Source organism: Chelonia mydas, chromosome 14 (genome assembly GCF_015237465.2).
Source record: "Chelonia mydas isolate rCheMyd1 chromosome 14, rCheMyd1.pri.v2, whole genome shotgun sequence".
NCBI lineage: Eukaryota > Metazoa > Chordata > Testudines > Cheloniidae > Chelonia > Chelonia mydas.
In genome coordinates this window covers 36,191,136-36,208,419 of record NC_051254.2, presented here as the reverse complement: position 1 = coordinate 36,208,419, position 17,284 = coordinate 36,191,136, and the positions used below count along the sequence as shown (strand labels likewise).

The window sequence follows — 17,284 nt, the reverse complement described above, 5'->3', positions numbered from 1 at the left end:
CCTGCAGTATCCAGGGTGTGTGTCGGACCTTGGGCAAACTCCCAGCACTTTCTGCTGTTTCCTTATTCCCACGCAGTCCGTTGCAGGCGTTCTGCCGAGTGAATGACCATACAGCAGTTAAACGGAGCTCGGAGGGGAGCCTTCTTTTAGCAGAGCCCATTGAACAACTTCTGAGCTTGGTTCCTGGGGGCAGCGCTCCCAGCATCTTGGTTCAGGAGGCTGCAATCAGAGGCTGCCTCTGGGGTGTGAGCCTGTAGACAGAGTGGGGACAGACAGACGCCATGTGACTTGGTTGATGGTTGAGCAGAGCAGCCTGCACCAGGTGAGAGGGAAGTTTGATTGCTCCATACACGGGGGGAGGGGTTATTTGTTAAGACTCAGCCCTAATCCATGTCAGGGGGCGGTATCCAGCGTCAGGGAAGGGGTCCCGGCTCAAAGTAACCCTGGAACAAGCATCACGCTCAACAATCGCACAAGGCTTTTATCTAACTCAGGCAAGCCAGGAGCAGACCCAGGTCAAGATCTCTAGCCAGGGGCTCACACGCTCCCTCCCCCCTGGCATAGCATAGCGCAAAACTGCTCTTCCCTTGCCCCGCCTGGCTAGACACACACAGAGCCTCTGTCCCGCGCCAACGGGGGGGCCAGGGAAGGGGAAGGAGCTCTCTCGCCAGCTGCACACTGATGCTGTATGGGATAGGAGCAGGAGGGACGCATTGATTCAGGCTAGGGAGGGTGGCAGTCACTGCAGGGGGCCTTCGCTCCCTCCTCCTCAGCAATTTAAAATTGAGGTTTATTGGCAAGGACCAGCCCACCTCCCAGCAAGCTGTCTTTGGGAGGAACCTAAACCTGTTCACTCCAGGGCAGCTGTCCCAGCATTTCCTGGACAAGGAGCCCTCAGTGCAGGCTCTGTCGGGTCGCATGCATCGGTGGGTGGTTCTCTCTGAGTGCAGCAGCCACTGAAATTCCCTCCTACCCCACCAGGTCTCCCTCTGCACCGGGTAACACCTGGGTCTTCTGCACAATGGCAGGGGTGGGGTGATGGTGAGGGAGGTGGGGCATTAAGATTTTGCTCCAACAGAGGGAAGTGAAGGGAAGTCCAGTGCCCACCCTCCTCCAACCCCTCCGTCCCTGCGCTGAGCCCAGGGTGAGTCCGTGAAGTGCATCTGAACCGACGCTGGACCCAGAGGTAGCCCACCAGGGTGTGCAAAAGCCTAACCAGAATAAAGTGATTGTTAAGGTCTGGAGTCTGCTTAGTTAAGGGGGGCTGGGAGGACCATCACTGCACAGGCTGGATTCCCAGGTTCCCAAGGGCTGCAGCATTAGGATCCATGGCTGTAAAGTGGAGAGCCTGAGTTTACATATGGCCACTGCTCCCTCACTCAGCAGAAATACCAGATGTGAGTCAGACCAATTTGATTGGAAAGTTTCGGATGTCAGAATTGCCCAATTCTCCTGGGCTGCCTGCCAGTTTCAGGCTTAGAACTGCAGCCAAGAACTCAGAGATCATTGGCACGGCTGGGTTGGCTCAGAGCACAGGCCCTCACTCGCAGGGAGGCGGGCCGGGGAAGGGGAAGGAGCTCTCTCGCCAGCTGCACACAGGACACTGATGCTGTATGTGATAGGAGCAGGAGGGACGCATTGATTCAGGCTAGGGAGGGTGGCAGTCACTGCAGGGGGCTTTCGCTCCCTCCTCAACTACTCAAAATTGAGTTTCATTGGCAAGGACCAACCCACCGCTCCGTCCCTGGGGAGAGAATCCGACCCTGGCTCCAGGTCTGGGACAGAGACACCCGGCTCAGCCTCTGTCCCTGAGGTGGGGTGTGGGGTGGGGAATATTCCACTGTGGACCCTGAGATCAGCTTCTCCAGCCTCAGACAGCACCATCTCTATGACCCTGGAGATTGCTTTGGGTCTCAACTCTGTGAAACCTCTGCACTGGCAAACCATAGAGAGCATTCGGTGAGCGAGGTAGAGAAACGGATCTCATTGCCCCAGGCATTGTGCAGCCTGTTTGCCACTGTCCTGTATGATCCAGGAGGACTCTGGGGATCCTGGGTCAGACTGTGTCACTCAGACGTGGGGGGAGCAGCCCACTGGGTATGAAGAAATGGGCTTCTCTAGCCACAGTCATCCTAGCCCCTATGGCGTGGAGCACTCCCATCTACCCAGCCTTCTGGCTCATCTCTATGACCTGGGACGACTCCTGTCCACCCAACCTTTGAGCTCTATGACCTCTGGAAGCCCGTCCCCCCTTCCTCCTTGCAGCACCAGGAAGGGGAAGGGGAGGGGAGGAAGAACCCCTGGAGCCGCAGGAGTAGGGGTGGGGCCCTGAGGGGAGACGTGGGGGCCTCCACCTTCTCCCCAAACACTAATTAATTTATTCTGTGTCCCTGTCACCCCACATCTGCCTGTCCCGCAGTGCAGCTGTAAATTCGTAACCAGAACATATGGTAAAAACATCCACAAATTAGTGTTTCTATAACAAAGGCTGGTATTTCCCCTTCCTACCAGGACCATCATATGACAACGCTGAATACAATCTTTGCAGTTTCACACTCACCGCACCAGCTGCAGTACAAAGGGGGCATTCACCCGCTGATTAAAGTCATTAGAGGTAAAATCCTGAGCACAGATGGACCTGGACACTCAGATGAGACAATTTATTGCTGAGGGTAAAAGTTGAAAGACTTCACTAACACGGTAACTTCTGGACCAACTTTGTCTCCTAGGGAGCCTGTAACTACTGAGGAGTTTCTAGCTCATTCTAGCACAGTTTTCAGTCTAAGTCTTTTGCAGACCCCTTAGACATTGTCTGTGGACCCAGGCCCTCTCAGAGGTCCAGAGAGGCCCAGGCCACTTCCAGCTTTTGAAGCTCCTAGCCATAATAAAAATAAAAAATGACGCACATGAAAACAAAATAAGGCACCAAAAAAAAAAAAAAAAGTGAGACATAATTTGAATATTTCTTTATTTAACAAATGCTTTTCGAGCCTTTTTCTGTGCAAATACACTAATTAGTGAGGAAAAATCTTTCTAGCTTTCGTGCAATGTCACAGTTGATATTAAGCATGGCGAGCCCATTCAAACGCTCTTGTCCCTTAGTTGAACAGTGATAGTTCTTTACCGGCTTCAACACGTTGAAGATGAGCTCACCTGAAACCACCGATGCAGGCAAACTGACAAAAATACGCAATGCAATCATAATATTAGGAAACACCCCAAAGAGTCAAAGTTCGAGTATTTCTTGAAGCAATTCCTTTGGCTTGCAATCCGGTTTAAAGTTCGTGGAATATATTCATTTGAGGAAGACGACCTCGTCACTGAGATCTTTTGAGATTTCTTTGTTGTCCTGTTGCTGAAATAGTTCAGCTGCAGAAAGTAGATCTTCATTATTCAGTCTGTTGAACTGCCAAAGAAACCCAAAAAGGGTACAAATTAGGGCATGTCTACACTACGAAATTAGGTCAATTTTATAGACGTCGATCTTTAATAAGTGATTTTATACAGTCAATCGTGCATAGCCATAGCACGGCAAGCACGGAGTCCATTCAGCTGCGCACTGCTGTTGTGAGCATTGTAAACACCTCGCACATTATCTTGCAGTATGTGCAAAGCCTAGCTAGGAGCCGCCAGCATGAGGAAGATTGTGATGAGGACATGGACACCGACGTTCCTGAAAGCATGGAATGTGGCAATTGGGATCTCATGGCGGCATTGGGGCATGTTGATACAGTGGAACGCCAATTCTGGGCCCGGCAAACAAGTACAGACTGGTGGGACCGCATAGTGTTGCAGGTATGGGATGATTCCCAGTGGCTGTGAAACTTTCGCATGCATAAGGCCACTTTCATGGAACTTTGTGAGTTGCTTTGCCCTGCCCTGAAGTGCAGGAATACCAAGATTCCTGACAGTTGAGAAGCAAGTGGCGATAGCCCTGTGGAAGCTTGCAACGCCTGACTGCTACCAGTCAGTCGGGAATCAATTCGGAGTGGGCAAATCTACCGTGGGGGCTGCTGTGATCCAAGTAGCCACAGCAATCAAGAAGGGTAAGTGCTAAGAAGGGTAGTGACTCTGGGAAATGTACAGGTCATAGTGGATGGCTTTGCTTCAGTGGGGTTCCCTAACTGTGGTGGGGCAATAGACAGAACGCATATCCCTATCTTGGCACTGGACCACCTTGCCAAAGAGTACATAAACCACAAGGGGTACTTTTGAATGGTGTTGCAAGCACTGGTGGATCACAAGGGTCGTCCCACTGACATTAACATGGGATGGTTGGGAAAGGTGCATGATGCTTTCATCTTTTGGCACTCCAGGCTGTTTGGAAAGCTGCAAGAAGGGACTTTCTTCCCAGACCAGAAAATTACCATTGGGGATGTTGAAATGCCAATAGTTATCCTTGGGGACCCAGTCTAGCCCTTGCTCCCATGGCTCATGAAGGTGTACACAGGCAGCCTGGACAGCAGGAAGGAGCAGTTCAACTATAGGCTGAGCAAGTGTGGAATAGTGGTAGAATGTGCCTTTGGGCATTTAAAAGGGCGCTGTCGCAGTTTGCTGAGTAGGTTAGACCTCAGCACAACCAATATTCCTGTTGTTATTGCTGCTTGCTGTGTGCTCCATAATATCTGAGAGAGAAAGGGGGAGACGTTTATGGCGGGGTGGGAGGTTGAGGCAAATCGCCTGGAGGCCAATTTTGAACAGCCAGAAACCAGGGCAATTAGAAGAGCACCGAGGTGTGCTGCGCATCAGAGAGGCTTTGAAAAGCAGTTTCATGACTGACCAGGCTACAGTGTGACAGTAGTGTGTGTTTGTCCTCGATGCAAAGCCGCCCCCCTTTGGTGAATGTACATCCCTGTAAGACAATCCCTCTCTTGCCCTTCGACCCCAGCTGGCACAGAAAATAAAGTCCCTATTGTTCTGAATCCATTCATTCTTTATTTATTAAAAAACACTTGAGATCACTGACAATGCTGACTAGTAAAAGGTTGCCTGGGTGTAACAAAGGGTTTGATAACGGAGTGAGGTGGGGGAGGAAGGACAAGGCCACACTGCTTATTATAGCCACACTACAAATCAAAGCTGTTTGAATGACAGCCTTCTGTTGCTTGGGCCATCCCCTGGAGTTGAGTGGCATGGTGCCCGGAGCCTCCTCCCCCCCGCGTTCTTGGGCATCTGGGTGAGGAGGATATGGAACTTGGTGAGGAGGGCAGGCAGTTATACAACATGACATCAGAATGCATTCAAATTTGGACATGGGCTTCTGAATAGACTGAAGTTCAAGTCGAGCCTGTGCAGTGAGATTGAGAGATTCAAGCTCATTTAAAGCCTTTCTTACTGAATTCAAATCTGCGCAACTGGTTGAACACCATCAATCCATGCAGACCATCTAGTATTGGACATCCCATGCAGTGAAACAGGAAGATATTGCTTCAGAATTTCCCACCTTTGTGGACTGCCACTGAAGAGATTGTACATTTGCTGAACAGTTCCAAAGTAAGTAATTGCTTCCTTGCATGATTCAGCACAGTCAACACCTACAAGGTTTAGTGTGTGGTTTCCACAGCTGGAGAAAATGCAGTTTGAATTATGCTCAAACAGAACTGATGTACACCTTTCATGGTGTCAAGTATCAGGGGGTAGCCATGTTAGTCTGTATCCACAAAAACAACGCTGAGTCTGGTGGCACCTTAAAGACTAACAGATTTATTTGGGCATAAGCTTTCGTGGGTAAAAACCCCAATTCTTCAGATGCATGGGCAAATAAATCTGTTAGTCTTTAAGGTGCCACCAGATTCCTCGTTGTTTTTGTACACCTTTGTACTTTCCAGCCATATTAGATCCATTGTCATAGGCTTGACCAATGCAGACTTGAAAATCTAACTTAAAACCTTCTAGAATTGCTAGTACTCGAGGAGCAATTTCTTTTCCAGTTTTTCTCGTGAAATTATCAAACAAAATAAACCTTTCTTCAATTGAAAATGTTGAGCTGTCTACAAACTTAACATATCGAATAACCATAATAATCTGTTCCTTGTGAGAATAATCTGGAGTGGCATCAACAATGATTGAAAAACACTTGGCATTTCGAATCTCATCAAGAATTGTTGTTTGTACGAATGATCCACATAGCTCAATAAACTCATTTTGTATGCGTGTGGAGAGATAATGGGCTTGCATGTGCTTTTGACTCTCTTCAGATTCTCAAACACATTTAACATGCTCTGATAAAAGTGGGTCATATGTGCTGAGGAGCTCAGCTATGCCTAGAAAGTTTCCATTTGCACGATCACCAATACGTTGACTAGAACCAAAGAACGCCAATCCCTGCTCAGAAAGAAAAAGGATGACATTCAGGATCCGCTTAAGAAGTTTTTTCCAGTTATTAGCTTCTGTAGAGCATTCAGTCAAGAGTAAATACTCAACGAAGGAATAGTAATTAAGAACACAAAATGAAACAGTCAGATGAGTTTTGATTCAGTGATAAGGATAATAACCTAAGCACACAAGGTATAATATAACAGGCTGAGCTGAAGACAAAGGGACGGCATATATATCATAAACACAGACACGGATACAGACAGAGGGATAATGTCCAAAAATTTCAAATGTGTGTCCTCATGAAACTCTCTAGAAGATTGTCCTCACAAATTTTCACCTTGAATCTGGGCCTATAGACTACGAAAACCTATGATGATGGCCAAGGTACCAAGCTAGGGCTCAACCAACCAACCAACCAACCAGTCACCTCTTTTAGCTACCATAGGAAGATAATAATGAGGAATTCTCACACATAAATAATTCCTTAGTCAACTAGACGTAAAACTATAAAGACACTAAAATGTAACAATTCTCTACCTTTCAACATGCAATTGATCCAGCACCAGTCACTAGTAGTGGTTTGTTTATATAATCAGCTGATCTGAGAGGACACCTTCATCATGTTAACAAAAAAAATTATGTCTTTTACCAAATCACACCTCTTATTTGTTTAAGTTTGCAGCTCTAAGCTGAGAGAGTGTCACAGTTTTGTCCGATAGGGATGCGCATAAAAACAAGTTGCAAAATTTATCAAATGCCAAAAAATTAACAAGTGTCTAAATTTGAGGCCCCCTTTGAGCTTGAGGCCCAGGCCAAATTGGCCCGGTGCGGACCCTGAAAACCACTGCCATAAACTATTATTCTTGTCTACTATGTATTAACTACTATTAGCTTAATTAAACTCACTTTATAGGTAACAGCTTATATTTATGAACTAACAGAATTTTGAATTAGAAAATCCAGTGCACTAGAAGAAACTCTGACTGATACACGTTCACTCTGCAGTTTCACAGTTTTCAGCCTCTGTCAGCCCAGAGTTTGGAGGATGTTTAGTTATATCTTGAGGAATCCTTTTATGTAATCTTTGTTTACTGTTTTGAGCTCCAGCTTCAATAAAGCCACATATTCCTCAGTGTGATATCTTGGTTTCTTGACTGAACAATTATCCCTCTGCTCCTCTGGTTTACAGTCCCTTTGTACTCTGAAAAAAGAAAAGGAGGACTTGTGGCACCTTAGAGACTAACAAATTTATTTGAGCATAAGCTTTCGTGAGCTACAGCTCACTTCATCGGATGCATTCAGTGGAAAATGCATTCATGCATCCGATGAAGTGAGCTGTAGCTCACGAAAGCTTATGCTCAAATAAATTTGTTAGTCTCTAAGGTGCCACACGTACTCCTTTTCTTTTTGCGAATACAGACTAACACAGCTGCTACTCTGAAACCTGTCTTTGTACTCTGACAATTTCTCCATTCCTGTCATTCTCCTTGCATGCCTGAGGGTGCTGTCCAGAGATGTTGTTTTACAGTCCTTACTATTTTCTTATTGTCACTACAGCTCACACCCTGCTTATTTCTTAAGTCAGTTTCTCTTTAATTACAGTTTATCTTTTATTACAGCTTATGTCCTTCACTTTTCACTCTTGTGAAAGACTGCTTTGTAGCTTCATGATCCTGGGATTTTGTGAGCGTGTGTGTGTGTGTGTGTGTGCGCATCCCTACAGAGGGCCCGAAAAATCCTCTCCCTAGAAAAGGGCAATATGTTCCTCTTCACATTCTAAATTTTTAATTAATGAATTTCTAGTTTTTGTGGCTGTGATTAAAAATCTTCCCAATGTGAACTGAATGTATCCAACGCAGAGCTCTCTGTCTGAGTCTGCAGTTTTTTGTGTCATAGTTTCATTCTTTTTGTTCTCCCCACCCGTCTCTGTCAATGTGGTTCTGAGCAGAACTGGGCAAATGCCAGATCTTTCTCTCTGGCTAGATATAAAAAAAAAAAAAATGGCCTGAACCGAAAATTATTTTTATAACATTTTCAGCAAATCACAAAATTGATCTTTTCTTGGTCAAACAAAATGTTTCATTTTGACAAAATCAAAATGTTTTGTTTCAGTTTTAACCATTTCCTTAAAAATATATATAATTATATAAAAAGAAGGAATTTTTCAAACAAAAAGTAATTTGAACTTTAAAATCCTGGAAAAAAAATTATAACAAGAAAATCTTTTGATTTTTCATTTATTTCTTTTTGTAACAAAACAAATGGGTGATGTTACCAGGAATTCATGAAATGTTTCAGTATTGACAAAGCTGCATTTGCCCTGGAAAAAAATTTTTGTGCTCAAAATGCCACCTAGTACTGAGTCCTACCTCCTGCTGCTTTGGATCTGCATCTCTGAGGCCATCGATAACGCACTAACAGAACCATGTCAGACGCGAGAACATCCCTTTACGAGATTCTGGAGCCAAATGGAAAGGTGTGAGAAAATCCTCTCTCTAGTAACCACAGGATATTGTTCAGTGTCAGATGACTTAGAATTTACAAAGAAATTCTCCCTCCTGCACACTCAGCTCTCCATGAAAGAGCCATAGGCTCCATCCATGTCCCTGATCACCCCTTTCCCTCATTTTTTTACAGCGAAATACACAAACCGAGAGACAGAAGATTGTATCTGAATTTCAGCAACTGCGGCGGTTCCTGGAGGAACAAGAGCGACTCCTGCTGGCCCAGCTGGAGAAGCTGGATGAGGAGATAGTGAAGATACAAAAAGAAAATATCACCAAACTCTCGGAGGAGATTTCCCATCTCAGTGAGATGGAGGGGAAGTATCAGAAGCCAGCAAATGAATTCCTGCAGGTGAGAGTGAGTTAGAAATACTCCAGATCCCACCATAGGGACAGGACTGCTCCTAAAACATGGGCAGGGGAGTGCATCAGTCAGAGATCACAGTGTAACTCAGTGTGTATATTCCTGAAATGTGAATGACTATTGTTCTTTGCAGCCTCACGGACACATTGATATTAGAGATGGAAAAGGCCCATTAGCTCAGGGAGTCCATGGCCCTCAAGCCACAGCAGGACCTCTTTTCCCCATACTTGCTAAATCCCTTCTTTGGAATTAAAGTGTATGTCAGGTGGGACTGAAATTCTCTCTCTATTTCTCTCCTCTAGGATGTCAGAAGCACCTTGAGCAGGTATGTGGCTCTCTCACTCCCCCTCACACTTCGCAAAGCTGGGAAAGAACTTGGAGATGATGTTAGCACCACATCTCCCCAGGGCTCTACAGCAAAATGTGTGGGGAAGGTCACATTTTGCATACAAATCTCTCTGATAACTTCATGCTGAGGTTCTCACCCTTGTACAGAAGACTCTGGAATTTCCCATTCAGTGGGAAAGACTGACCTAAGACTAGCTTTCTCCTTCCCCACAGCCAGAGATGTCACATTTCTGGGGGTCTGGCTGCCTCAGGTTTGCAGGGATGGAATATGGGCCTTTCACTGTTGGGACATTAGGTACCATTCGCCCAGGGCAGCAGTGATCAAGAGTCTTTCCCACCAGCGGACTGTTTGGAGACCTGTGTGGAATGAGCTGGGAATGGGGGAGTTGGTGTCTCAGTCTGGTTCCTACTGGACAGATTTCTACAGCACTTAAAATGGGAACTTTATGTCCATCAGAGCATGAAGGCCATGGAGAGAATTGTCCATGGAGACTCAATTCCCCTTTTATCCCCAGAGCTGGGGCATAGGCGGGTGACAGCGATTTTTCCTATGAAGCTCCGACTACCCCTTACGTTGTCTGACATATAATACACATTCAGATTATATATTTATTAGTTCTTTTCCAATAATCTTTGAGTGTTATTAAGTATCTTATATAACTCATAAAATACACATACATGAACTTTCTAATTGGCAGGGCTTTTGCTATCCAAGCTATTTTCATCTTATTGTTCTCTTTTCTGATTGGACTCTTACCATTGATTATGCTTAGCTCACTTCGACCCTTGTCTCCGCATAGGGATATTAGGACTTTGATAACTGCTCCTTGGCACTACATTTTGGATGTCTGCTGTCTTAAACTGCATTGTGTGGTGAAAACATCTCTTTGTCCCACATAGCGACTTAGGAACATGTCACTTAATAACAAGGTCTTTTAAGGCAACATTTCACTTATGTCAAGCAAATGGCTCACCAGGCCAAAGCCAAGTCAGTCAGTACAAATGCACAATCTCCGTCTATGCAAACTGCTGTATAAGAAATGACCCTTGTACCAATTTTCAATACTGAACATAACTAGTGGAAAGCAGACAAATGGAGCAGATGTAGCAGGGGCCCAGACATAAGGATGCCTCCCATTGATTCATGACTTACTAAAGTTTACAACCATAAGGCCAAAGTTTAGGGGAAATGGCCTAATTTGGGGCACCTCCGTTTCTCTCTCCCAACTAGAGAGCTGCAGGGCAGGTGCTCCAGAGCTGTGTAGCATCCACAGCTGCAGGTGGAGTCAGTGGAGCTGCAGGTGCCCAACCCCTCTGAGAACCAGGCCCCAGGGGCCTAAAAGTCAGGATTGTAAATTAAAGGCCACTTGTTAAAGCTGGACCCAGCCCATCACTGGGCTCTGGTCAAGTACAGCAGCTAGTCTGGGCACATGGGCTGTGGGGAAGGAGAAAGCCCCTCCCCCACGGTGACGGATCCCTCCCGCACAGCAGCCTCTTGTGTCTCCTCCCCAGCAGCTGCAGGCACAAGGCGGGTTCCTGAGAGGGCTGGGAATGGGGTGGGGGTGGTGAGGGCGGGTGGAAGAGGCAGGGGAGTGGAGCAGGGACAGAGGGACATGGGACGTGTAAAGCTGGGTCTCTGACACTCTGCACGCTAGGCAAGACCCATGGGGCCCATTGTCAGAGGGAGGTAGCTCTGGCTGGCTTCAGAACTTCCTCAGCCTCTGCCAAGGTCTGCACCGGCCCCTCCAGCCACTGAATAGCAGAGTCACAAATGGCCCCTCCCCTCTCTCCTTTTGCTGGTACAGGGGTGAATCTGGCCCATGGAGCCAACCTTCCCCCTGCCTCAATGTCCACATGGATAAAATGATTTTATTATTATTCCTATTTTTGCCTATGGAGGACGAGGGCCCCATCATGCTGCTCTCTGTAAAGATGCTGAGTAAACAGACCCCACAGCTCACAGTTAGAGCCAGGACTTCGCAAACTCTCAACATCCTTTAGCATTGACCAAAGTGGGTAAAGTTACTTTTATGCCAAAGTCTTTGCATGATCTCGGTCTAGGTTACAACAAAATGCAGTAACTGAATGAGAGAAACCAACTGGAGTCTGAAGGGTGGGAGGGGATGATGAGGGAAAATTAAATCTCTTAGAGATTATATGTCCTGGGATGGTTGTGAGACTTCCATTTCTGTGAGATGCCTGAATGAGACAGGAAAGAGAAAGTTTCAGATTAGTTTATATTAAACACCTGAGTGTGTCTCTGGGCCTCTCGGTCTGTTTCTCTGTAAGGATGAAAACACAGTTGTAGGAGTTCAGAGTGGTCATGCTGTTATAAATATGAAAGCCTGATATCCTGTCTCTTTTCTTCTTTCCCCCTCTAGACACTCTGCCATCTGCACTGGAGATGTGGGTTGCAGCCTGGGGCTGTGGGTCGGCGCCCTGGACCAGCACCCACTGGAGCCCAGGGTCAGTGCTCGCAGTTGTGTGGCAAGGCCGGGGATCAGCACCCACTGCTATGCAGCCAGGGGTCAGCACCCCAGAGCCAGCACCGCCTGCTGTGCGACTGGGGCTGCGGGTTGACACCCAGGCTTAGCGCTTGTGGTCTGCGCCTGCTGCCGCACAGCTGGAGCTAGGAGCCAGTGTCCTGGGCCAGCACCTGCTGGAGCCTGGGGTTGGTGCCCACTGCTGCATTCCCAGGGCTGGGGATCTGCACCTGAGGCTGGCGACTGGGGCTGGGGATCAGCGCCCATGGCCAGCACCTGCTGGAACCCACATCAACATCTAGCAGCTGTGCCCAGGGTCAGCGGCCAGGGCTGGGGGTCGGAGTGCATGGCCAGCAGTTGTGTTCTGGTGATGAAAGTTCCCTCTCAGCTCCTTTTAAGCCTGACATTTACTTAAGGTAAATTAAACATATAAAACATTCTTCTTGTCTATTTCCCTTTAATTTCCCAGCTGTGATTTTTGACGGTAGACATAGGATATTTCCCCCTAAATTGGCTGTGTCAATCCAGCACCAGTGGGGATATCTGTGTATGTGACTAGGATGGTAGCCTGCACCCTACTGTAGTATGTTGCTCTCCAGCCTGCACTTTGGGCCATGTGCTTTATATAAACATGTATGTCAGGAATTGGCCAGCTGTGCTCGGGAGAGAGCTGGTTGGGTCACTTTACTTCTCACCTTCCAAACCTGCCCATGTGTGACACCAGCCATCAAACTGTGTGACACATGTTTGAAATTTGGAATACCTGGATTTTATGGCACATCGCTTGACAATCAACAGATTATCACAATAATTAAAACCATTATAATCAAATCAACTATTGAAAAACAAAAACTAAAATGTATGTCAAATGGAACCACTCAATCCCCACTCCCACAGCAGCAGGGTTTATAGTATGGCCTCCCCAGTCAGGGCCGGCTTTAGGGAAAATGGCACACTGGCAAACTTGTATTTGGTGCCCCACTTTGCCCCTGGCCCCTCATGGGCTCCCCACCCTCCCTTCCCCCAAGCCATGCACTGTGCCCCCTTCACCCTAATCCCTGCACCTCTCTCCTGCACCCCTAACCCCTGCACTCCCCTCCTGTGCCCCTAACCCCTACACTGTGTCCCCTTCACTCCTACCCCCTGCACCTCCCTCCTGAGCCCCACCTCTGCCCCCTGCCATGGCAGTGCTGTAACATGGTCAGCGTGGTCATGCTTTATCGCCAGGGGGGAGCTCTCCCGGCGATGAAAAATAACCACCCCAAATGAGGGGTGGTAGCTTTGTCGCGGGGATCGCGGCTCCTGGTTGTTACCCGAAATTGGGCCAGCTAGTAAGCTTAGGGAGGACTAATGACCCACCAGAGTTTGGTGGAAAGCAGCATGTTTATTATACTGATAGCTAAGCTCAAAAGAAGGTGGGTGGGGGTGGTCACACTCGCATACTCATGCTTCCAGGACAGGCACAGCACTGGAGAGGTCAGGATTCTTCAGGGTAAGCGTATGAAGGTCAGTCTTCCCAAGGCACGATGGCCTGCAACGCGGGGAACCACTGGCCAGGCAGTCCCGCCAAAGGGCCTTCACAGGGAGGTACAAGCTTGTGAGTGCACTCCTGAGCAGGTGGCCCCTTCCCCTTTTAAGGACCTGCTCCTCATGGCCTGCGACTAGAGATGACGTGGCTGCGTCTGGTTGGTCACACTCCACCTCGGGCAGTGTCCATGCAGTGTGGGGGGGTGTGATCGCTGCCTAATTAGAGTCCCAGACACCTTGTCTACCTGGGAGCTCTTCTGATCTTCCAGCTGTTTAATCAGCCCGTTCATCCCACAAGCATTCCAGGAGGGGGAAAGCCACTTCACAGGTATTCAAAGAGGGAGAGGAGACAAAATGGGGGGAAAGTGTCACAGACCTTTTGAGCATACAGGTTATACAGAGCATAGTCATACAGAGCACACAGATCACGGCTGTCCTACAACACCGGTGATAAACGCTGTGTATACTGGCGCTTTTCAGCGCTAAAACTCTTGTCGCTCAGGGGGGTGTTTTTCCATTTATGGCTGGTCTAAACTGCCAAGTTTTTCCGCCAATAGCCAGCTGTTGGTGCTGACACAGCAGAGGTGCACACACTGGAAAGTCACTTTCTGCCACGAAACGCCTCAGTTGCAGCGCTGTAAGAAAACCACCTCCAGAGAAGGATAAGGCTTTTTGCACAAAGGTTTTATTGCCAAAGTGCCAGTGTAAACACGTTGTAATCGGCCTCCAGAGGTGTCCCAGAAGGCCTGCAGTGACCGCTTTGCTCACTGTTTTGAACTCAGCAGCCCTGCAGGCATGTGCCCCTCTCCTTTCAAAGCTGGGAAACAAAAGACCAGATCACTAACGTGGAATGCTCCTGCTGTGTCCCACAATAGGAACACAGAGGCAGGCAGGCAGGGGTGGATGTGCGTATGTGTGTGAGAGAGAGACACTCTGTTCTGCACAGAGCCAGGGAGGGAGGCGAGGGCTGATGCCGGAGTTTCCTCCTCCCCCTGCATCAGGACAGGTTGCTTCCAGCGGCTGTCTGAACTTAAGAGATAGCATGCCCACAGTCACCTCTCCCAACACACACTGTCTCTCCCCCCCCTCCCTCCCCCATACACACATGCTCCCTGTCACACACTCTCCCCCGCAACACTTCAGTTGAAAAGTGGCTGGCAATCTAGTAGGATGCTCATGGAACAATGGGATTGAGAAACCTGCACCATGTGATGCTGTACCTGCCCCATGAGGCATTGCAAACCCTTCCCAAAGTATCCTGCGGCCAGTTGTACGGTGAGATAGTTACCACAGTGCCCTGCTCTCTGTGTCGGTCCATGAGCTGCTGGTGTGGATGCGCTCCAGCGACACAAGGAGCTAGTGTGGACATGCAACAGCAGTTTAATTAAAGTTTGGCAGCGTAGACAGAGCCTTAGTTTTATCTCAATCAGTTGGGGGGGAAAGCAGAAATTGGTTAAGGGGAATAATCACAAGTAAATCAAAATTAGTTGTTGTCAAGGCTGATTCCCCACTCTGGCAATTCGAGTGCAGAAGGTGGGGACCTGCAAGTATTCTAAAAATTAATACTGGCCACTCCAGGCTTATATTAGACTCCCAAGGTTACAGCTTTTCTCTGACCTTGGATGGGTAGATGCTGCCACCACCCAAGTGCAGAACCCCTTTGAGAGCCCGGGAAGGCACACTTGGGAATTCCTTCCTGTGGGGTACCCTCAAGCCCTTTCACCCCACTCCGGAGAAGAGCTGAGTAAGAAAAAAAGAAAAAAAAAGAAAAAGGGAAATCAGCTGTTGCCACCAGCTAATTAAACACCATGTGCACAAACCTCCTAGGACACCAAAAATCCAACGCTGTTCTTAAAAAAGGTAAATTTTATTAATTAAAAAAAAAAAAGAAAGAAAATACATCTGGGAACTCAGGCTATTGCTAGCTTTCAAAAGAGCAACTATGAGGATTAAGCACCAAGAATAGCTTTCTTGAGGTCCAGTTTAAAGGTTACAAGCAAAACAAAAGCACCTGGGGTTAGCACAGAAGAATCCACAATCCATAAAGAAATAAAAGGGATAAATCGAATCGCGCCTTCCTAGACGTTGCCTGATCCACTTACATATCTGGGGTTTCAAACGAGATTAATCTAGCCCTGACCGGAAGAGCACGCCCAGCACCGCCAAATGTCAGGCGGACCGCGTCCATGCCCAGCCGCCGCACGTGGTCCAGCTCTTCGTGCATGTGGCAACGCCACACCGGGCCATCCCTTTCAAGGGGGCCCTTTGACTGCCCTGCCCTGGGGCCCCAAATTGCTGTTGGCAGGCCTGCCCAGGGATTGTGCAGCCTATTTGCCACTGTCCTCTATGATCCAGGAGGACTCTGGGGACCCTGAGTCAGATCGGGTTGCAAATTCTCGTTGGACGTATTCCTGGAGGTTTCATCACATGACATAATCTTTAATGAAAGATTAATCCTTAATTCCGGGAGACTCCAGGACAATCCTGGAGGGTTGGCAACCTTAGGGAGAGACGGTGTCACTGAGATGTGGGGGGGAACAGCCCTCGGGAATGAAAAAATGTGCTTCTCTAGGCACAGTGATCCTAATTGGTATGACCGGGAGGATTCCCTTCTACTCAGCATTCTGGCTCATCTCTATGCCCCTGGAGGACCCCTGTCTACCCACTCCCCAATACCTCATCTATATGGCCCCTAGAAGTTCCTCACTCTCCCTCCCTGCAGCACTAGTGATGGGAGGTGGTGGTGGGGAAGAACCCCTGGAGCTCTAGGAGGAGCAGAGGGGCCCTGAGGGGCAGAGGTGGGGGCTGGTTAGGGGGTAGAACTAATAGCCGGGCTGGGGACAGTCAGAGGTGGGGGTGGCAGGGACACAGAATTAATTAGTTGGGATTTGGGGAGAAGCTGGAGGCTCCACACCAGCTGGGAGCCTGGGAGAGGGAGACCCAGGGACTAGGGAGTGTGACCTACAGGCCACCAGGGAAGGGATGCTGCGGAGGGAAGGAGTTGGGGGTGCAGAGATGTCACCTGGATGAAGAAGAGGTGGCTGTGTGGAGGGGAGAGTCAGGGACTGGGCAGGTTTAACCAGGGAGAGAAATGAAATGGGAAAAGGTGAAAATAAAGTAATGCAAGAGTAAGGAGAGAAGCCTGGGGAAAGTGGGGAAGCTGAAATCTAAAGAGTGAAAGCAAAACCATCCTGAGAAGGGAAACATTTAATGGGCACCGAGAGGGTAGGGGATAAATTCAGCAGAGACAACTGAGCACCTGGAGCTGCCTTGTGTTGACCTAACCCTGTGGTGTAGACCAGACCTTCATTTCAAAAGATATCTCACAGGGCAGACTTTGCACAACTTTTATCATAATCTTGTAAAAGGGGAGAACACAGGCGTACAGACCGTCACACAGACCAATCAGAAAGGAAAATAACATGAAAAATATCTTGGACAGCAAAAGCCCTGACAATAAAAAAGTTCATGCATGTGAATTGTATGAGTTATAGAAGATAAAAATATTAAACAACACTCAAAGGTGATTGGAAAAGAATTAATAAATATGTGATTTGGATGTGTATAATATGTCAGACATTGTAAGGGGTAATAAGAGCTTCATAGGAGAAATCCCCCGTGACCCCCCTATGCCCCAGGAGAAGGGAACTGGCCAGCACTTCTTTCTATATGCAATGGCAAGTATCAAATATCCCGATGGTTGGTGATGGGGTATTAGACAGGGAAGCTCTGAGTTATAG

The 17,284-nt window shown here is 47.9% G+C and overlaps 2 protein-coding genes across 2 annotated transcripts in view; both read left to right on the top strand.

Annotated features, from left to right (window-relative positions):
* LOC102936186 (butyrophilin-like protein 2) overlaps positions 1–17,284 on the top strand; it is a 1,677,894-nt gene that overhangs the window by 1,526,731 nt on the left and 133,879 nt on the right.
* LOC122462857 (tripartite motif-containing protein 10-like) lies at positions 138–9,318 on the top strand. Its single transcript, XM_043528324.1, has 2 exons — positions 138–322; positions 8,956–9,318. The coding sequence occupies exons 1-2, from the start codon at positions 296–298 to the stop codon at positions 9,187–9,189; spliced, it is 261 nt and encodes an 86-aa protein (XP_043384259.1). The 5' UTR covers positions 138–295; the 3' UTR covers positions 9,190–9,318.

Bases quoted from the DNA above. Each gene is read 5' to 3' on its own strand.
- LOC122462857 (XM_043528324.1), top strand. From the start codon at position 296: ATGGTTGAGCAGAGCAGCCTGCACCAG. The intron at 323-8,955 runs GTGAGAGGGAAG...ATTTTTTTACAG, and splicing joins AGCAGAGCAGCCTGCACCAG to CGAAATACACAAACCGAGAG.